This window comes from Uranotaenia lowii, chromosome 1 (assembly GCF_029784155.1).
Source record: "Uranotaenia lowii strain MFRU-FL chromosome 1, ASM2978415v1, whole genome shotgun sequence".
Classification (NCBI taxonomy): Eukaryota; Metazoa; Arthropoda; class Insecta; order Diptera; family Culicidae; genus Uranotaenia; species Uranotaenia lowii.
The window spans coordinates 100,037,086-100,060,255 of NC_073691.1; the positions used below are offsets into that span (position 1 = coordinate 100,037,086).

Consider the following 23,170-nt stretch of genomic DNA (forward strand, 5'->3'; position numbering starts at 1 on the left):
TTGTCCCGTTGGCGAGCAACGGATAGTAAACCCTCCGATTCAACAGAACCCGGTAAGCTACCCCCTGAATCCTCAACATTGGTCCTTCGGCCGGATCGGAGGAATTCCCCACACGGAAGGTAGCGGTGAGTACACCATTTTCTTTACTCGACGCGCTGGCTGCATCAAGTTGGGCCATTTTGTACTGCTGTTCATTGTTTTACGAGCCAAAAAAGCGCAAAGTGAAGCCAAGCCAACAGCACAAAGCCACAAACAGCTGCTAATTTTGACCTGCTGTTATGTGGATGTTTTACACCGGTCAGCAAAAATTGGGAAAGTGGATTTGATCGATAAAGTTTTGGACTTGGAATTTTCTGGCGAATTCAGTCCTTTTGCACCTGAGGCTTATATTGGCTATATTGATTGATATTATATGCGATTGGGTGTGAGTGGGTGGCAGTCTTCGCGAAAGAATTGTGTGTCGCGTCGGGAAGGATTTTTGCGTCGATTTCAACATACAATTCTCGGTTCCGTTTCGAATCAAAGATTGATACACCGCGACGGGAAGGATTTAATCGTACGATTTGTATCATTCTTCGTCGTGTAGAAGTGTGAATCCGCGACGGGAAGGATTTAATCGTACGATTGGTTTACACTTCCGCCGTCGTGTTAAAAACCAGTACATCGGTTCGGGAAGGATTTCGTTTTCGTTTTTTTGTGCTGTGTTTTCGTTATCGTACAGTGGTGGTAGCAAGTGTCAGTGAATTCCAACATGCCGAAAACCAAATCCGACGAAAGGGTGGAGGATGCCATTATTCGTCGCAAGGCTATTTTGACAAACCTGTCGGATGTTGAGAGGTTTACAAAGGAATTCAACGTTGATCGAGACACAGGGCGCCTTCAAGTTCGACAAGACTTAGTTGATCGGATCTACGATCAGTTTCAAAAGGCGCAAACCGTCATCGAGAAGTGGGATGGGCCAGACCGGCTCGAAATGCGTTTGGCTGAGAGATCGACCATCGAGGAAAGGTTTTGTGAGGTGAAGGCATTCCTGTTGAACAACATCCCGGAAAGGTTGAGCAGTTCTACATCAGCCGAGCCGACTGTTCCAGCCAGCACAGCTATGTTTCACCTACGCCTGCCCAAAATAGATTTGCCGAGGTTCGATGGTGATTTTTCACGATGGTTGTCGTTTCGAGACACGTTTAAGTCCATGGTGCATTCGAATCCAAATGTTCCAGCGGTTGCAAAGCTGCAGTACCTGCTACAGAGTCTAGAAGGGGAAGCCAAGAAACCTTTCGAGTCCGTGAATGTAGAGGCTGACAACTATATCATCACTTGGGAAGCGTTGATGAAGCGGTATGATAACCAGCGGTACCTGAAACGACAGCTCTTCAGGGCAATGTATGACCTCCAACCTTTGAGAAAGGAGTCTTCGAAGGATCTTCATACCTTGACGGATGACTTTGATCGCCATGTGAAGGCCATGGCTAAACTGGGTGAGCCAGTAGGTTACTGGGATACTCCGCTAGTGAATCTACTGTGCTACAAGCTGGATCCAACGACACTTCGAGCCTGGGAGGAGAAAACAAGTGATTTGAGAGACATCACGTATCAAGAGCTGATCGATTTCCTGTATTCTCGAGCGATGATGCTGAAGACGGTCGTCTCAGAAGAGCAGCTCAACCTGCAAACGATTCCAGCGAGGATGACGGGATCCCAACCGAAGAAGGCGTTCCGATTAGTGGCCAATCCTGTTGCGTCTGATCCAAAACCTGATTTACCCGTGTGCGTAGTATGTTCGGAACGACACCATCTGTTTCGCTGTAGAAAATTCGCCAGTTTCTCTCCCTACAACCGACGGCAAGTTGTCACATCCCATCGTTTGTGTTGGAATTGTTTCAATTCCGGCCATTTATCACGATCCTGTTCCTCCAGACACACTTGTCGTTTCTGCAATGGAAAGCATCATTCACTCCTCCACGATGCGATCAAGACGACCAACTTCAATTCGGTTCCGAAACCAACGTCGCTTTCATCGAATCCGCCACTCCCAGCTCCACAACGCAGCACCGCCCCTCCAGATGCAGATCCGCAACCATCAACTTCGAGCCAACAAGTCTGTATGACTGTTCAGGCATCAAACAGTACAGTTTTGTTAGAAACGGTGATGCTTTTGGTGGTTGACAGTACGGGGAAGGAAATTCCGGCGCGAGCGCTACTGGATTCTGCTAGTATGTGCAGCTTCATGACGAAGAAGTTAGCCAACACTCTCGACCTCCGCCGTTCTACTGTAGACATAGCCGTTACAGGTATTGGTGAATCATCCAAACAGATCAAGCGCCAGTTAACTGCGAAGATTCGCTCAACCGTAACCATGTACGCAACGGAGTTAGATTTCCTTATCCTCAAAAGGCCAACAGTCTGCCTACCGACAGTGAAAATTGATGTTGCTGCTTGGAAAATACCTGATGTCGACCTGGCTGATCCACTCTTCTTTATTCCTGCGGACATTGACCTCATCGTTGGCGGAGAAGTGTACCACGAACTTCACGGCGGCAGCAAGATTTCCCTCGGCAATGAGATGCCGACTCTAGTTGAGACTGTCTTTGGATGGGCTGTATCCGGATCGGCTCCGATAAATTCCTCCGTAACACCCCGGTTATGCCATCTTACGACCATCGATCGAGACCTAGAACAATCCATCGAAAGGTTCTGGGAACTCGAATCTCTGTTGCCGTCCCAAACTCTGTCAGCTGAAGAAATCAAAAGTGAAGAAGTGTTCAGTGCTACCACCACTCGCGATTCGTCCGGTCGTTTCGTAGTTAGATTGCCACTCACTAGTGATCCCCTGGTACGTGTTGGTGAATCAAGATCCATCGCCGAGCGCCGCTTCCAAAGTCTAGAGAGGAGACTTAAGCGAGATCATGCCACTCGAGAAGCCTACGTTTGTTTCATGGCCGACTACGAACGTTTGGGCCACATGATCAAGTTGACTGATCCAGTAGACGACTCTGTCCCCCACTGCTATCTACCACATCATCCAGTCTTCAAGGAGTCAAGCACAAGCACCAAGGTCCGTGTTGTTTTTGACGCTTCGTGCAAGACATCAACCGGTTACTCCATCAACGATATGCAGTTGGTGGGACCTACTATCCAAGACGATCTACTGTCGATCATTATGCGCTTCCGAACCCACCCAATCGCACTCGTAGCCGACATTGAAAAGATGTACCGCCAAATACAACTGCACCTAGACGACTGTACGTACCAACGAATTCTCTGGCGCCAAAGTCCCGAAGAGCCTCTCGCAACGTTTGAGCTGCAGACTGTTACGTACGGTCAAGTCAATCATTTTCCTGTTGCCGCCCCAGTTTTCAAGAACGACTTCTACGTTGACGACTGTTTAACTGGTGCCGAAGATGTCGAATCCGCTGTTCAACTCCGTCGAGAAGCATCCGCTCTAGCTGCTTCTGCCGGTTTACCTCTCAAGAAATGGGCATCCAATGTTCCTGAAGCGCTTCGAGGTATTCCTCCAGAAGATTTAGCCGTATCCGCAATCCACAGCCTGCAGGACGATCAGGCTGTCTCTACGCTCGGACTTGTTTGGGAAACAAGGTCTGACGTTCTACGTTTTCGAGTCCAATTGCCCCTGCCAGCTCCAGTTCTCACAAAGCGCAAGATTATGTCGTACATCGCCCAGATCTTCGATCCACTTGGTTTGGTTGGACCGATTATTACCGTCGCCAAACTGTTCATGCAGCGTTTGTGGGGCCTTCGAACAGAGAACGGAGAATGTTTCGAGTGGGATCGCCCACTGCCAGCGTCGTACCAGGCCGATTGGAAGGAGTTTCATAGCACGCTGGACACCATCGCCACGATCCAAGTTCCTCGATACGTGTCTTCCGCCAATGCCACATCCTTTCAGTTGCATTTCTTTTCGGACGCGTCGGAGAAGGCCTACGGCAGCTGCTGCTACATTCGGTCGGAATGTGATGGAGTCGTCCGTGTCGTACTGCTGACATCTAAGTCCAAGGTCGCACCGCTGAAAAGCCACCACAGCATTGCTCGGTTGGAACTTTGTGGAGCCGTTCTGTCTGTCAGCCTATCCGAGAAGGTCAACCGTGCTCTCAAGTTGCCTGCCGAAGTGTTCTTCTGGACTGATTCCTCGACGGTTCTTCAGTGGCTACAATCACCGCCCAATCGCTGGAAGACATTTGTGGCCAACCGAGTGTCTAAGATCCAGAATTCGACCGATGTAAATTTGTGGATGCATGTTCGCGGAGAATCGAATCCAGCCGATGTTCTGTCCCGTGGAATAAGTCCGCCTGAGCTCGTCAATCATCCGCTTTGGTGGACTGGATCTCCATGGCTCCAGTTACCGCCTTCGCAGTGGCCACGAACCGAGTTGTCAGCCTGCCAAACCAGTTCGACGAGTGAAATGAGAGTTCCAGTTGCCGCGCTTCCAGCTGTCGTGAAGGATGACGAGTTTGTAGATCGTATCTTCGGAATGTACTCCAGTTACCAAAAACTCAGGCGCTCCATCGCTCACTGCATGCGATACTTCCGCTTGTTGAAAGCAGCTGCACGGAAGACGAAAATTGACCCATTCCAAGCGCTTACCACCGCTGATCTGCAAGAAGCAGATTTGACACTGTGTCGTCTTGCCCAGAAACAGTGTTTTCCTGAGGAGTTAGCCGCTCTAGCATCGTCCGGTCGTCTTCCGTCTTCATCGCAGTTGAAGTACATCCGTACAAAACTGGATTCAGATGGAGTCATTCGGATTAGAGGAGTTCTGGCCAACGCAACCGTTCCGGAAGCTACGAAACATAAAGTTGTTCTGCTCGCGAAACACCCACTTTCAAACCTGTTGGCGAAGTATTATCATGGGAATTTACTTCACGCCGGCCCACAACTAATGCTCGCCACGATCCGTCAAAAGTACTGGATCATTGGTGGACGCAATCTAGTGCGCCGCACATTCCATGAGTGCCACAAATGTTTCCGATGCAGACCAAAGATGATCCAGCAAAGCATCGCAGATTTGCCTACGTCTCGTGTTGCGCCCCGAAGACCGTTTGCCGTTTCTGGTGTAGACTATTGCGGACCAGTTTACATCAAGTCTCTCGTCCGAAACCGAGGCCCAACGAAAGCATACGTTTGCATCTTCGTTTGCTTTACCACCCGTGCTGTCCACATCGAATTAGTGTCTGATCTCTCCACGCCTGCCTTCATCGCTGCTCTTCGCCGATTTTCTGCCCGCCGAAACTTTCCCCACGAGATCCACAGCGACAATGGCACTGCATTCCGAGGTGCAAACAACGAGTTGCACAGAATTTACCAGATGCTGAAAACCGAACACGGAGGACGCAAGAACATCCTGGATTGGTGTGCAGAATCTGGAGTTGCGTGGCATTTCATACCACCTCGATCGCCCCATTTCGGAGGTCTATGGGAAGCAGCAGTGAAATCAGCGAAGCACCATCTACTGAGAGAAATAGGCCACTCCAACATTTCCTACGAAGACATGACGACGTTACTAGCCGAGGTGGAGATGTGTCTGAACTCCAGACCCTTGATTCCGATGCCAACCGAATCCGACGAATTGGAAGCCCTGACACCTGGACATTTCCTTGTCGGTGAAAGCCTGCGATCTCCACCCGAAGAAGACCTGGCAACTGTTCCGGACAATCAACTGTCGCATTGGAAGCTCACGCAAAAACGGTTCCAACGAATCTGGCGTAGATGGTACCCAGAATATCTGCAGCAGCTTCAAGCCCGAGCCACCAAGCACCGTAGACCATCTACAGTAATCCAGCCCAACCAAATGGTGATCATCCAAGACGATCTGCTTCCGCCAGCCCAATGGCCACTAGGGATCATCACAGCCGTTCATCCTGGGAAAGACGGCGTCGTACGAGTGGTCACCTTACGCACTGCGAAGCGAGACGTCGTTTCCAGGTGTGTCAACAAACTTGCCCTGTTACCCGTACCAGAACAACCCGAACCCAATCCAGCTGATGAGCAGCCCGTTGGAGAACCGGTCACCGCAGTTCCTGAAAACAACCAATGAGTAGAGCTGCACTCTAAGACAGCTCCTGTACGAAATTTCATGGATCAGGTGATTGCGGTTCCAATATTTTTAAACGTTGTTTGTTGGTCTACTTGGTTCCCTTTTGCTTCCCAGAACCACTTGTCGTCGTCTCCGCCTGTACACTGCGGACCTCCTAGAACCAGTAGTCGCCGATTGCAGCCTGAATGAGTAGAGCTACACTCTAAGTTAGCTCCTGTACGACAATTTTGAATATCAGGTGATTGCGATTCCAATACCTCCTTATTTTGTTTGTTGGGCTACTGGGTTCCTTCTTGCTCCGCAGAATCAATGCTCCGAGTGTGGTCGCACTTTATCGTTTCCGGCTTCGTGTGGTGGACATCCCCTCCCATCGAATACTCCTAGCACCGGCTGATTGAAAGTAGTAGTCGGTGGTCGCAGCTTTAATGAGTAGAGCTACACTCTAAGTTAGCTCCTGTATGACAACCATAAGCACCAGGTGATTGCGGTTCCAATCCTTTATTTGTATGTTTGTTGGTCTACTGGGATCCTCTTTGTTCCACAGAAAACAAAGCTCCAGATGGTGTCCGTACCGCCTAGTTCCAATCGCTCCTCCTGCTTCCCCTGGTGCCATGATGCGTCCTGTTGGTCCACGAAATCGAAGATGAAGGAAACCGGTGAAGGCTCCCCAATGTCATCGAAATCTGTGTTGAAATGTCCGTGCCATTTCAAGGTGGCCGGAATGTTTGTTACCAAACCTATAAATCTAATACTTTTCCTCTTACCATTAAGAAAAGTAACACCAAGCATCGTAAAACACTCTAAAGTTAATTTAATGTTAATTGTAAAATGTTCATATTATTATTTAAATTAATTGTAAAACCATGAAAACTTGAACAACCCTAGCTAAGAAACATCATTCCAGTGAGTTACCGAATGAATTGTTTGACGCGGTAACTCACCAACCAGCTGATGCAACAACAACAACACAACATAAATTCATTCGAAAATAAATCTCGTGGCAACAACATCGTCTCCGTGTTGATTGTTCCGTCGGTCGAATAGTAGAATAAAGTGGTGTTTTATTTGGTAAATCGGTCGTCAATTGGTGTTTCCAAGCAAATCCGAAATCCACAACTGCGGAAATAGTGCTGTGAATGCATTGTGGACAGTTTTTTGGTACAACGAGAAGAAGACCCCCGACGTGTTGGCAGCATCGAAACAGCAGCAAACAAAACGACCCACCAGCAGCGGTAGAAGAATTTGATCGTTTCCTATTCTGTGGTGCTACCTTTTTGTCCCGTTGGCGAGCAACGGATAGTAAACCCTCCGATTCAACAGAACCCGGTAAGCTACCCCCTGAATCCTCAACAAAGGCATTGGCCCTTATTCTGCGCTGCGAATGACGTGACAGTTGGCGAGTCACCCCACCGTCACTCGACTCTTGTCACCTTATTCCGACAGTCGGTTTAAGTGAGGTGAGAGCAAGTGACAGATACTCATTCCGAGCTGAGTGACTGGATGAACCCATCTAGCAAAATGGCGAAATTTACTCTGATTGTGTTGTGCCGGTGTTTACGGTTCGGTTTTTGAAAATTGAATTTTAAAATAACGAGTGAAAATTGTGCCCCGTCCTGGACAATTATCGGATTGTACGGTGTTAGCAAGCTGATCGATTAGAAAAAAGGATAAATTTGGGTACAAAAGTGGAAATTCCAGCCACATAGAATTCCAGCCCAGCCCGGATTTCAGAAACAGCATCAAACTGGATCAACAAAAATTCGAACAGCAAGCAGGGGCGACTGCTGTCCCACAAATCGGTACGCAAAAAAGCTTCCGAGTATCTGCGACAACCTTAGCAGCTATTTCAGGTTGGAAAAATAAGTTACTTCTTTTAATCTCACCGTTTCTAATTCTGTCTACCTTTTTTAGGTTTCCCAAAATGAGAAAAAAAAAACCAGGTTTGGACCATGGAAACAATCAGTCGTATCATCGGTGTTCAAGTTCGTCTTGCGCTTTTGATGGAATCCATTTAACTATTCCGTCCAGTCTGTTTGTTCATTTCTTTCTTTATACGACGGAAGGAGATACCTTGGAACACCGGATATACCGGTGGTGACGACTAGAAAGACGATCTGTGGGATTTAAAACCGAATCTTTAATGAGACCGAAAATACCGATGTATGTATGTGAAGTGGGATGTAAGTGACGGTTTCCCCCCAGCGACGGGAATGTGTTCCGAAAAAGCGTAGGGTTAATAGTGGCACGTTATCCAAACAAACGGGAAAATGGTGCCCTATAATATCGGATTAATGGAACATGATTCGAATCTGATACAAATAAAGAACAAGTAAAATGATTCAATGTGTTTGTTCAATTAACTTAACCATAAGTCCATAAGTCGGTTTTATGGGGACACTTTTTAAGGAACTTGCTGAATGCAATCAATTAACTGTTATTGTTTATATCATAATCAATTTCATTAAACAAGAAAATTTTCAGATTGGAATTTTGATACAAAAATCAAGGCCCTAGCTGCAGATTCCAATTAGCATTCCAGGTTCAGATTTTGGATCAAATTCAATCGAATTCGCATATTAATATTCCGATTGCAAAATGTAAAACCCAAAATCCGCTTTTGATTGCACTTTTTTAACTTTGCAATTTTAAATGCTTCAAATGAGGTAGAAAACTTTTCAAACAAGCTTTTTCGTTCAGTGCTAAGGTTTCCGTATCCCTTTTATCATTTAAAATCTCTTTTGACATGAATTTTTGTTAAAATTTTTGCCTCGTCGGTACCTACATCCATACCGACAATCCTCACCTAAAATCGTCACCCGAATGCGACAATTCTCACCCACGGTGACTACCATGATAGGGTAAGAACTCACAAAGTTCATCCGAAGTGACGTTTCTCACCTAAACCGACTGCTGGAATAGAGTGACTTGGGTGACTCGACTATCGTCACGTCACTCGAGGCGCAGAATAAGGGCCATTATAATTATTTGAAATATCACAATCATTTTTTTCGGATTCTTAATGGATAAAGTTGTTGCGCTTTCAATTTTATCGATTATTTTTTTCAAAAACTTCTATAGAATCCGCGCGCCCTTGTAATTTTCCGAAATAAAAGATTTTATGATTTTTTTTTAAAATAAAATATAACTCTAATTCATTTTAGCTCTTATATTCTAGTTCGCTCTGTCAACTTTCGATAATGTATTCAATTTTAATAGCTTTTCTGGTTCCAATTTATGATAAATAACCCTATTTATCATAATATTCAAGGCGGAATAATTGTTAATTTTCATTATTGCAGTAAAAAATGGCGGTTGATTGAAAACACCTCTTTGACTTGAAGAAATCGATCATAAAACCAAGTTTTCTGGAAAAATGTAATTTCAAGAACAGCTTTTCTCACATAAATCACCATTTGAGAAATGTCTCCAAAGCTTATTAGGATGGAAAGAGTTTGAAAGAACGGAAAAGTAAATTAACTTTCTCTGGCATATTAGCACTGATGAACTGATGTACAAGCTCGAACAAAAAATCTTCAAAAACTTGTGTAAAATTTCCAGTGCTCTCTTTTAAAGAAGCCGTTAAAAAGTGACGAAAAACAGTGCCATCTGTAAAAGTCAGGTTTGCTGGTCCACGGAAAATCTCCGGTTACTATTTACTCAACCTGAAGTCCTGGCGGATGTCCATCAGATTGCTGTCGAAACACTCACTCCCGAACTACGTGCGTTATCTAAAGCGGTCCCGTGCTTTTCTGCCGAGAGAGTGAGATAGAGAAGAGAGGGAAAGAGATCACCGTTTCTGTCAAATTGTCGAGAAGTGAGCGAATAGGGAGTCCCCAGTGCAATGTATATAATACACGACAAATCAATCCCTTACATTCCCCTTCTCCTCTATAAAAAAAAACTGTTGTTTTTTCACACAAGCAAGGCTTTACAACAGACAACAACTTATGCTTATCGATTTAAACTGATGTTCATTTTTAATCTCAATTTATTTTTTTTTTTGGTTTATTCAAATTTTTATTATCATACGCTTATACGACTCTACGTTCATGTGTAAACTTATTACCTACAACTAAATTGATCGATTTGTTCAACTGTTTTTTTTTTCAATCAATTGCCACTTTTTTCTGTTAACATGGTTTATTCATTTTTTCTATATCCGGGCGACAATTTGCTTAAAGATTCATTTGCCATTGAACATAGCTAATGTGCATTACGTAACGCTGGCTCTTGCACTTACAGCCAGGGGTGCCAGGTGGTTTCGTCAAAAATCAGGACATCGCGAAGCTAAAAATCAGGATTTTTCAGGACACCTCTGGAATCTTGAAAATATCAGGGATTTCTGCTTAAATTGCATAAATAAAGGTGCAATACAGGTACTGTAAACGCCTTGATTTATGTAACAACAGTAAGCAGCTTCTTAGCTGGCCTGTAGTTCATATCGAAAAACACCATTTAAATATCATCGCTGATCCGAAGATTACCATCTGTTGAATGGGTTTATCTATTTGATAACCTATTTATTCAATTTTCTTATAATTTAACTACAAATTGAAGTGAAGTGAAGTTTTTATGAAAATCAGGACAAATCAGGACATTTTGAGGACCAATTTTAGAAAATCAGGACAAATCGAGAGTTTTTGAAAAATCAGGACGGTCTCTCGAAAATCAGGACAAATCCTGATAAATCAGGACACCTGGCACCTCTGCTTACAGCCGCCACTGGTCAAGGTTACATGTTACATGCGTTACATGACAGACCAAAACAAAACAAACCTGCGCAAGCGTAGAAACGCAGTCGCAAAAAAAACCTCAGTCGCACGCACCTCATCATAACAAAATAGAATCTGAACTCTAACATTGGAAAACTCCGAAACAATCCCTTTTGCACGCTAACTTTTGGCTACCCCTTAACGAATACTTTTGACCCGTTATTCAATAAGACTGGGAGAACTCCTTTTTAAGGGTAAAGCGGCTGTACCTTTTAAGGGGTACTCAGCTTGATAACGCTTCATCGGATGAAAATTACCCCTTATTTGAAACGCATGTAGCGGATAATTACCCCTTATTTGAATGCCAATTTCAGGTGCAGCTTATGGGAAATATGTTTGCTAGGAAATAAATAACAACCAAATATCACATTTCTTTCAGTTTATTGGTTTATTGTAATGAGAATAATTTAAAACTTTAAATAATTTTGTATCACTATCACATTGTTTACCATCAAAGTTAATCCTTCGCGATTCGATTTTGAACCATGCATCGTCCTATCATCGACGTACTCCGGAACTGTGCAGTGCTGGAATAAAAGCATGAAAAATATAATTTCTGAAAGAAAAAAATGTGAATTTTCAATGAAATACTTACAATCTTCCTCATCATTAACAGTTTAACGGACAAAAAATAACGCTTTGGATTTGACAACATCTGGAACTACCCCTTTTGAAGGGAATCTAGCTTTTTGAAATAAGGGGTAATATTGATCCGATAAAAAGACCCGTTATTTGACAGATCGCGAGGGTTCTCAATAACGGGTCATTTTTACGCCTTTAAGGGGTAGCCAAAAGTTAGCGTGTGTAGCAGTAAGTATTCATAAATTCGTATTCAAAGATTTTCCCATCGACAAACTTCTTTTATTTCAGCTCTTGAATTTTATCACCAGAAGCTGTTGCTGGTGGCGGTGAGGCAACCGTTTCAGTTGATAGTCGAGTGGGATTGGTCCTGTAACAGACGAATGCTGGGAGAAGAAGATTAAAAATGGGAACCTTTGACATTGTATGCCTTCCGGAAACTCCTACGTCAACAGCAATTTCACCTTCAGGGCAGCGCACCTTCATGACCCAGCCACCTCCACGCATTATCAATGCTAAAACCCCAAACGCTCATGGGCCACCGTTGCACATGTATTATGTTGCGCATGATCGTCTCAGAGGGCCACTGTCTCTGCAGGAGACTGCGCGAACCGGTCAGATGCCTGGAAGCAGAACCGGTGCGCCACAGGACCACAACCCGACGGGATAATTACGCACCACCGATCGACCTGCCTATTCCCGCTGACTGGATGACTGTCTGCGCGCTCGCGCCGCATTGCCCTATGTGCCGTCTGAGGATGAACCATCCACGCAGGAGTGTAAATCCAACAAAAGGGGAACAGCCACCTTAACGTTTCATAACTTTTAAACCCGTCCACTTGAAAAACGAAGGATCAAGCAGAAGCTCAGCTGCGACTTCTGAAGGCTCTCTGCGCATTTAGTGGCCAGCGTGTTGTTGATGTGGAATGACTACCCTATTATTAGAACGAAAATGAAAACTGGCAACATTATTTTGTAATCTTGAAAGCTCTCCCTCTGAGTGCAAGTCAGTTAAACTTCCGCCTTTGTACACAACGGATCAATAAAAACTACTTTGTTATTTCCTACGCTGCGCGTGTTCTTTATTCGGTTCTTTTCCCGACTTATCCGAGGATAATTTCGCTGGAACTCTGTTGGCTTTGCTCATCAGGTTATGGGCCCAGAGTCGGAAAGTTGGAAAAGTGAAAACATTTGAGAAAACTGCTAGAAGAAGTTTTTTGTGGGCACGCGTGTTTTTGGCGAAAAAAAGAAAAATGGCGGAAAGTGCACTCAACGAAATCGACACATTGGGGCTATGTGTGAGCCTATATAGATTTTTGCAATTTGTTTCCCATATGAAGAATATGTGCCACACATATAGCAAAAAACATAGAATGGTAAAGTGTAGCGACACATAAAAAACATAATGCTGGTCAAATGAAATCAATAAAAATGTTCACATAGTCGACATATGTAAGGTACAATGAATGAAATTTTCGGTTGCTGTTAAAATTTCATTTTTCAATTTATTTCACATAAATAAAAAGCCACAAAAACACTTTCAAGAATGTTAAAAGCCAATTTTATTCAAGTTTGAATTTTTTCTAACACATTTTTTGGTGTAACATCGATAAGTCAGAGCCTTCAGCTCCCGTCCCGGTTTCCTCCGGATGCTCGAATTTTCACAACACAACTCCTTGTTTTTGTAGCCGGTGCCGTTGTTGATCATCACATCAGGTCGACGAGGCAGCTCGTTGAGAGTCTTGACGCCGATGCCAGGTATGTATTGCTGGTTCAGCTCCCGATAATCTGCATAGGGACAATTAGATTCCGGCATCCTGTTAGGAAGGAAGAAATTTAAAACTAAGTTTTGTTTTCTTGTTCCGATTGGGAATAAGGACTTACCTTCGGAGATATCTGGACCAGCAGATGTCTGTTCCACAGCTGCTCCAGTTGTTGAACATGGCCGCGACCCGACTTCGCAGGAAGAGGTATCGAGAATCGTCCTTGTTCTGTGGCGATGCCAATTTTTTCTTTCCGACTCCGGGCGGCTGCTCGAAATTAACTCAATTGGCGCCATTTTGAAAATTTTGAAATCATCGACAGACAAATTCGATGATTTTTTGGCGGTTTTACACGCTTAATTTTAAAAAGTCACACCATATATTTTTACACATCAAAATTATGTGTAAAATAGATAAATATTATCCGACTCAAATGAAACCTATATGTAGAACAATTTCTGAAGCGTATGTGTGGAAAAACATACGATTTAAGTGTCGATTTTTTGCAGTGTGTGAAAGTGTCCTTCGCGAAATTGAGCTCCACGAATTACTCGTCGTGGAAATTTCGCATGCAAGCAATGCTTGAGCGTGACGACCTGTGGGATGTAGTGGAGTCAATCAAACCGGAACCGGACGAACCGGGCTATGGGCAGTGGATGCGAAGCGACAGAAAAGCTCGATCGGCAATAGCTTTGTTTGTCGAAGACAATCAGTTGCGATTTATAAGAAAAGCTGTCAGTGCACGGGAAATGTGGGAAAATCTTCAATCTTACCACGAGAAGGCTTCGATTGGGAGCCAAGTGTTACTGCTTAAGCAGCTGTGTTCGCTGAATCTGTGCGAGGGAGGCGATGTGGAGAAGCACATCGAAGAGCTCGAATATCTTTTCGAGCGGTTGGACAGTGTTGGCATTCAGTTGGTGGAATTGCTCCGAGTTGCGATGGTGTTGCGAAGTTTGCCTGCGTCATATGACAGTTTCGTTACGTCACTGGAAAACCGTCCGGTTGGTGATTTAACGATGGATTTAATCGTGGAACGTTTGCGCGATGAAAGTTTGAAGCGGGAGGGCCAAACAGGGGCAACCATCAAGGAGGAGAAGGCCATGAAGGTGGATGTGAAAAAGTTTGTGAGAAAATGTTATTTTTGTCATAAACCGGGCCACCTTAAGAGTGCGTGTGCTGAATATTCGGAGTGGAAGAAAAAGAAGAGGCCGGAGGCGTATCAAGTTGTTGTGGAGCAGCAAGCTAAACAGGTTCAGGTGGAAAAACCAGTGTCATCAAAATTAGAAGTGTACAGTGAATCCTATGGTGGGCAGATCTGTTTCATGGCGGGCGATGTGATTCCTGGTGCCTGGACGGTTGATAGCGGATGTACGTGCCACATGACGAATGATCGCCAGTTTTTTAATGAATTTAAACGCGATTACGTCATTGATGTCACTCTAGCTGACGGTACAGTGACAAAATCTGCTGGATGTGGAAACGGGGTGTTTTTCGGTGTGGACGGAGATGGTAAGCGTGTGGCCATTACGCTTGATTTTGTTTTGTATGTTCCTTCTTTGGAGGGCGGTTTGATCTCTGTTCGGAAATTGGCTATGAAAGGACTCAAAGTTGTTTTCACGGCTGAAAGATGTGAAGTTCGCGGTTCGAATGGCAAAGTGGTCGCCATTGGTGAAATCGTCGGAAGCCAATATAAGTTGAAGACAGTTGAAGCGTGTCTGGTTGCAGTGGGTAACCACCATGGGAAATGTCAACATACCTGGCACAGGAAGCTCGGCCATCGTAGTGCAGATGTGTTGGGTGTCATAGAGAAGAAACAGTTGGCCAGTGGCTTGGATATTAAGGACTGTGGTGAGAAAATCGTGTGTGAGTGTTGCTTGAAGGGGAAAATCGTTCGCAAACCCTTTCCGTTAGTGACAGAGCGAAAATCAAACCAGCCATTGGACATAATCCACACTGACCTCTGTGGACCAGTAGACAATCCGACGCCCAGTGGAAACAAATATATGATGACGATGATCGACGATTGGAGTCGATATTGCGTGGTTTACCTACTCAAATCCAAAGATGAAGCGGCGATCAAAATAAAGGAGTATGTTCGTTGGACCGAGAACATTTTTGGTCGGAAACCCCGTATCATCCGTTCTGACGGCGGTGGAGAGTACATTGGCGAGAATCTGCGGCAGTTCTATAAGTCTGAAGGTATTCAACCGCAGTTTAGTGCACCGTACTCCCCGCAACAAAATGGCATAGCGGAGAGAAAGAACCGTTCGTTGCAAAAAATGGCCACTTGCATGCTTTTAGACGCTGGTATGCCGAAGCGATATTGGGGCGAAGCTGTGATGACAGCAGCTTATCTACAAAATCGGCTCCCGTCACGAGCGGTTGAGCGAACGCCATTTGAATTGGGGACCGGTCGTATGCCTGATCTGAAGCATCTCCAGGTATTTGGTTGTGTTTCTTACGTTCGAATACCAAGTGCTAAGCAGAAGAAATTCGAGAATAGAGGGCAAAGACTGATATTTGTCGGATATTCGGATGACCACAAGGCATATCGCTTCTTGGACCCCAGCACGGATCGGATTACTATAAGTCGAGATCACACACCCATCGAACTGGGAAATGGATCCGAGGCGCAGGAGAAGAAGTGGATTGAAGAAAAATCACCTGAACCTGTGGAAGAAAATAGTGATGTAGTGGAAGTGTCTGGCGTTCCAATGACGGAGGAGCCTGAAGAGCCAAGTGAAAATTCAGTGTACGAAGATGCTAATGCATCATACGAAAGTGATTTTCTCGGATTTGAACGAGACGAAGAATTTGTGCGAAGGTCAAATCGGATAACTCGTGGAATACTTCCACAACGATTTGATGATTATGTGGTGGGACTCGTTTCTCACGAAGAAGAACCAAAAGACTATAAAAGTGCTTTAAAAATTCCTGCGTGGAAAAGTGCAATGCAAGAAGAAATAGACGCTCACGAGAAAAATGGAACCTGGAAGCTCGTTGAATTACCTGCAAATAAGAAATTAATCGGTGCGAAGTGGGTGTTCAAATTGAAGAGGGATGAAACGGGAGCTAAAGTGAAGAACAAAGCCAGAATAGTTGCCCAAGGTTATACCCAACAGTTTGGACTAGACTACAGTGAAGTGTTTGCACCAGTTACGCGGCAGGCAGTTTTACGATTGATGCTTGCAATTGCTGGTAAACGGAAGATGGTACTCAAGCAGTACGACTGCAAAACGGCATACTTGAACGGTACTGTCCAGGAAGAATTATACATGCGGCAGCCCCCTGGCTTCGAAATCCCAGGCAAAGAAGATAAAGTGTGCAAATTAGAAAGGAGCATCTATGGTCTTCGACAATCGGCGCGGTGCTGGAACAAGGCATTGCACACTGCTCTTCTAGAATTAGGATTTGTGGAGTGTAATTCTGATTCTTGCCTTTACAAACGTGCCAATGAGTGTACTGAAGTTTATCTATTGGTGTACGTGGATGATTTGTTGCTGGGATCCCCTGAAGAGTCGGAAATAGACTGTGTTTTTGCTGGACTGCGTTCAAAGTTTGACGTCAAGTGCTTAGGACCTGTAAAGCATTTTTTGGGTCATGATATCCAGAAGGAAGACGGTTATTATACGCTACGATTATCATCTTACATCGAGACTATAATCGAAAAGTTTGGTATGCAGAACGCCCACCCTGTGAAAACGCCGATGGATCCTGGGTATGCCAGTGTCAACGAAGACAGTTTGCGATTTATGGATACGACCCTGTATCGCAGTCTTGTTGGTGCATTATTGTACCTCGCTGTGAACGCAAGACCCGATGTAGCGTTGAGCGTTGGATTGTTGGGCAGAAAAGTGAGTGAACCTAACAAATCTGACTGGAATGCGGCAAAACGTGTCGTACAATATTTGAAAAGTACCAAAGACTACCGACTTAAATTTGACCCTGGTGACGGTTGGAAGTTGATAGGGTACTCTGATGCGAATTGGGGAGGCGATATTCGCACACGACGTTCTACTACTGGATTTGTAGTCTTTTATGGAGGAGGGCCAATCAGCTGGACCAGCAGATGTCAGGACTCTGTCGCGTTGTCATCCATGGAGGCAGAATACAACGCCCTCGCATTGACGTGCCAAGAAATTGTGTGGTTAAAGAGATTACTAGCAGACTTCGATGAACATTAAGAGGAAGCCACTACCGTGCTTGAGGACAAACAAGGTTGTTTATCTTTTGCTGTGTCAGAAAGAGTAAGCGGCAGGGTCAAACACATCGATACGAAGCGTCACTTTATCCGCGATCTATGCGAACAGCGGATTATCAAGTTGATGTACTGTCCTACGACCGATATGTTGGCTGATGCTTTAACAAAACCTTTAGGGCCGGCCAAGCTGCGTAAATTTGTTGACGGAATTGGATTATCTGGTTAGGACCGTCCGGTAGTCATTCAGGAGGAGTGTTGATGTGGAATGACTACCCTATTATTAGAACGAAAATGAAAACTGGCAACATTATTTTGTAATCTTGAAAGCTCTCCCTCTGAGTGCAAGTCAGTTAAACTTCCGCCTTTGTACACAACGGATCAATAAAAACTACTTTGTTATTTCCTACGCTGCGCGTGTTCTTTATTCGGTTCTTTTCCCGACTTATCCGAGGATAATTTCGCTGGAACTCTGTTGGCTTTGCTCATCACGTGTATCGGCTATTGTGTTAGGTCACCTCACCAGCGTTCAATCTCCATTCAAGCGGCTCCCGCACCGGCTCAATCCACTGTAAACTTGGACTCACCGATGTTGGAATGAAAGCAGCGGAAGGAGCAAAAAAAACAGAAACTTCTATTTGTAATTCCATTGTTTGCCTCACCCTCCTAGAACTTTTGCATGCACTCATCAGCTCCTGTGGAGAACTCAACCAATAAACATCTTCAACCTGTCAACACTTGAGCGTTAGGGATTCATGAAATTTTTCCGAAAAGTACCTGTTTAAAAACGTACTCCTACATACCGAAAATCTTGGGCCTTGGCGACATTCAAGTAAGACACGCAATACAAAGTTTAGTTAATATTTGCTATAGCTTATCACTTCCATGCAAAGCTTCAAGCAATGAAGCAACATGCCTTCACTGGTCTTCCTCGTAGATTGAGCAAAGCATCATGGCTTTCAAAATCCTTATTAATATCTGGAATTTCCACCTTTTTCCGCTGTTTTGTGAGTACTAGCAATTATTGACTTTGAAGCCCCTATCCTTAACGGCAACCGCTCCCTTCAAAAATCCAAGCATCGGAACACACTTCGATTAATACAAGGAAAAACGAGAATAGCTGGCGATTCTTTTGTTTGTCTGATTTCGAATCTATATCAGTGAATACTAAAGACTTTTCAATGAATTTTTCAAATAGGCAAGCATGTTTCTACCTTATGCAACGGATGCTAAACTGCATTATTAAAAAAGAAGGTATCAATCTTATCACCCAAGCAGGCGGTTTTAGCTGACTCCTGTCTGTCTCAAGCGGGTGTTCCCTGCTGGTATCTCCCGGCTCGCTTGCGGTTAAGTCAATGTGGGCTTTTCAGCCTGGCACTTCCGCTTTAGTCGAAGCCGACATCTTCGTCTTAATCAAAGCTACGGTTTTTTTACCCAAATCTATGCTGGAACTTACGCTTATGGTAGAGCTGGTATCTCCTTCTAAAGCTGGCGTACATAGATAAAGAGAAAACTGACATGTCCTCTGTGGGACTACTCCGGGGTCTAACGGAGAACCCGCACGACAATGTGGATTCCCTTCGTCTGGTCGATGGTCTTTCCGTTTTTCTCCGCGCGGCAAAAGCGCACGACCTTTCTGGCGCACAACAGACGAACTGACTGGCGAACTGGCCGAGCCCGCGACTGAGCCCGTTGGAGGGAAAGAGAGGACTCTGATGAGAAAGACATCATTCGTGACAGATCTAACAATGCTGGCAAATAGTGCTGCCAGGTGCATTGTTTGACTTCATTCGACATTTGACACGATTCCATTTCTCATATCCCACATCTTCCCTCTTCTCCATAAAAAAATTGTTCTCTATTTGTTTCGCATGATTGTACAAAAAGCTTATGCGTGTGGGCAATCGCTTTTCATGAGCAAGTAAATCCAGATTGATGTTTTTTTGTGTGTCATCTATTTGTAATAAGACCTTTTGATTCGGATATCGTATTCTTTGAGTGACTCTCCTATAGTCCTATTTGCCGCTGGTAGTGTTCGTGATATTATGCTGATTATTTCACCAACACTTTTCAATTTTGGGACAATCAACCTCAAAAACGACCATGTGTTTCGACTGGCTGCCCGTCTCATCTGTACACGCTCAGCAAGTGTGCGTAAGAAATGTCAAAAACAACTCTATAGCTCCCTCCTTTATCTCCTTTTCTTTCCTTCTGTTAATCGAGTGTTATTTTCCTCTCCCAGGCCAGTTAAGGCTTTTCCAAACAACTCATCAACATTGTGGTAACAAAACACACAGGCTTCGAAAATTTCAATTTTTTTAATCTTTTAGGTGCACAGACAGATTCAGCGATAAAATAGTTATCAACTTTTTCCCACTGATAGTTTTAACTAAGAGCTCATTATACTTTTACTTTACATTCACTTTTATGGTAAAAGTTTACAAATTGAATCTTCCTTTTAGACATATTTCGTTTTTTTGTTCCCTTATTCTCAAATATATTTCTGCTGAATTTCCAAACCGAAATTTTCGACATTATCAACGCCAGCGACATTCACTGGAGACATTTAATGTTGACCAGACGTCAAACAAATATCTTTCAAGTGTCGTAACTAGCACATCAGAAAAGGTTGCGATAGACGAGATGTTTGCTGAATTGATATGACGTTTTCCATCACGCTGGTTGGTAAGGGTATAAATCATTAGCGCGAAAACTTCGGATTTAAACAGCCGCTACAATATTTAACTTCATAACTCACTATTCAGAGTTGAGATCTTGCTTGAAGATTTAAATTGCAATTAACGCCAGACTAGTTATTTTGTTTTTTTTTTATATTCTGCTGATGTTGTCGCGTTCTACAATCTTCTATTTTTCTTTAAATATTACACTATTCAACGGCCTGACGATCTGTGACAAAGACAAATGGTAATTTGTATGAACTAGTGTTTCTTCCATTGTCCTTTAAAATACAAATGTTTTCTAGACAAATAAGAAGGTTTCAATTCATCCGTATATTGTGTTGGAATCAACTCGATTTCTTAATCTCTACCTCTACCTCGAAATTTAAACCTCTAGGTTTTCCATTCAGCATTTCATCATCTTCTTTCAATCATTCCAAATAAAAATTGTCATCTCTTTTAACCCGACTTGGTTTCCTCAATTTTTATCTTTAATCACTGTTTCATTCATGAATAAAACTTCACAACTATACAGTCTAAACTGACTAAAGATTTAACAGCCAAATTATTTAACCATAACAGAATCCATCCTTAATTCATCGAACTATTGATTATAATTTTTTTCTTACAGACTTTTGGTTTCCGCCAAATGCCTTACAGAGTTTACAGAACAGTGTTCAACCGGTATCCGCTGAAATTCTAATCTGTTGTTCTAGCTCGCCTTTTCAATAACACGGTATATGTGTAATTTTCAAATCAATATCCTAATTATTGGGAAGGAATGATTTCGACTATGTCTAGCCGCCATCCTGGAGAAAAATGTTTTTTATTCCAATTTATTAAGCACTACTCAAATAAGTTATTTTCATTTGATTTCTTTTCTCTTTCTTTTTTTCCACTCTTCCTAGAATTTTTATAATCTTGAGTCGGAATCCACCGAACTATCAAAACGCACTTTTTTAGAGTTTTGTGGATTTTCAGGTTTCGAAAAATCAAAACAAACTTCAATGTTTCTACCATTTTTTTCCCTGTATTTAACAGAAAGTCGGTATCCGCCGAACATTTGAGTCTCGTTCACTGGGATCCGCCAGATTTTTTTGATCCAAAGTCGGTATCCGCCTATCCGCCGAACTTCAAACAATCAAAACAAACTTTAATGTATCCATAATTTTGTTCCTGTTTTTAACACAAAGTTGGTATCCGCCGAACTTTCGGGCTTCATTCACCGGTATCCGCCGTTTCTTTCCACAGTCCATAGTCGGTGTTCTCCGACTACGGAAATTTTTAAACCGGTATCCGCCGGATTTCCATATTGATATACCGGTATCCGCCGGTTTTCGATCAACGGTCGGTATCCACCGAACTGTGATAATTTATATTCCGGTATCCGCCGGATTTTCCAAATTTATATACCGGTATCCGCCGGTTTTCGATCCACAGTCGGTATCCGCCGAACTGTGGTAATTTGTATACCGGTATCCGCCGGTTTTTCAAATTTATATACCGGTATCCGCCGGTTTTCGATCCACAGTCGGTATCCGCCGAACTGTGAAAATTTGTATTCCGGTATCCGCCGGTTTTTCAAATTTATATACCGGTATCCGCCGGTTTTCAATCCACAGTCGGTATCCGCCGAACTGTGGTAATTTTTATACCGGTATCCGCCGGTTTTGCAGCAATCTGCTTTTATCCAAGTTGTCTTGACTCTTGCACTGCATGTATTCACTTCGCCTTCCGCCATTTTGAAAAAAAAAACATTTTATTGGCGTGGCGACGTACACTTCATTTTCACTTTTGTCACTTTCAGGATAAAGGGGAATCAACACTGTGATGTCCCGTCCTGTCACGGTCGCCAAAATGTGGGACTACTCCGGGGTCTAACGGAGAACCCGCACGACAATGTGGATTCCCTTCGTCTGGTCGATGGTCTTTCCGTTTTTCTCCGCGCGGCAAAAGCGCACGACCTTTCTGGCGCACAACAGACGAACTGACTGGCGAACTGGCCGAGCCCGCGACTGAGCCCGTTGGAGGGAAAGAGAGGACTCTGATGAGAAAGACATCATTCGTGACAGATCTAACCAGAGTGCCTCCAGTAGGGTGGGTGCATACTGAGGAAAAGTAGGCAAGGGGTACCAAAAGTTTCTCATTGGTGGGGGGTGGAGACGGTGCGCTTTTTGACAGCGAATTGTTCGCCTACCATGCCTACGATTACGATTGCCTGTCACCCCTGTCACAAGATGGACGATTCCGTGCATTGGTATAAGAACACACCTACACCCAAAATAATCTGCACGTAGTGGCTACGTGAAAAACTACATAATTTTTATCCAATTGATTTTCACGTAAATGCTACGAAATAAATATGTAAACGCGCTCCTATAAGAATCGGTGTAGAATGATCATCAACTAAAATTTACGTGATTTTATAATGAATACGACATGATGAGATAATGAAAGATTTGTGAAATTCGTTTGGTTTTGAAATTCAATTTATATGATCGTAGATTTTGTTTTTTCTTTTTATTTTGATTAAGAAAACAAAATTTCTTTTTAAAGAAAGTTTATTTTAAACTTGTTGCGCAACATAAACAGGATCAAACTTTGTTACAAAAAAATCTGCAGCAATCCGCATTCTTTTCCTGTTTCGATTGGGTCCCCCTGTAGAAGTATAAAAAAAGTTGAATAAATAAAAATGAATTTCCTGAAAAGTAAATAAACTACTTTTCTCGAATCAGTCGAGAATTCGTATCCTTTTAATCCCTGGAAGACGCTCGGATTTATTTGATTCGTCAGGATGTTTGGAAACCTAATACCAAGCTACCGTGAAGGAATATTCCGTGGCCTGAGAAAATAAAACAATTCATTGGTCACAAATTTGGTTCTGCCCAATCAACGGTTAATCTATTCGAATCCCGAATATTGTGACCACTCACCTTCCAAATATTCCTGAGGCATCAGACAGAAATCGCAGTTTTCAGTGTAGTCCTAGGTCCGTGTATCACAACTTTCTCAAACAGAACGAACAAAGTCACCAAACTAATCTTTTCTTATAAGAATTTGAATAAAAACAATTCTCGAAATCGATTTGAAGCATCCACTTAGATTTTACGTGAAGTTCATGTGGCAAT

General features: G+C 43.6%; 1 protein-coding gene across 2 annotated transcripts in view; it reads left to right on the forward strand.

Moving 5' to 3' along the window:
• LOC129747123 (calpain-D) overlaps window positions 1-23,170 on the forward strand; it is a 450,101-nt gene that overhangs the window by 419,632 nt on the left and 7,299 nt on the right. The window contains exon 11 of one of the 2 annotated variants that reach the window (XM_055741174.1): window positions 11,695-12,470. The exons of the other annotated variant lie outside the window; for it this stretch is intronic. Coding sequence (XP_055597149.1) covers window positions 11,695-11,736 — 42 coding nt within the window. The 3' untranslated portion in view covers window positions 11,737-12,470. Of the gene's footprint in view, window positions 1-11,694; window positions 12,471-23,170 lie in introns of those variants that run through there. 2 annotated transcript variants of the gene reach the window in all.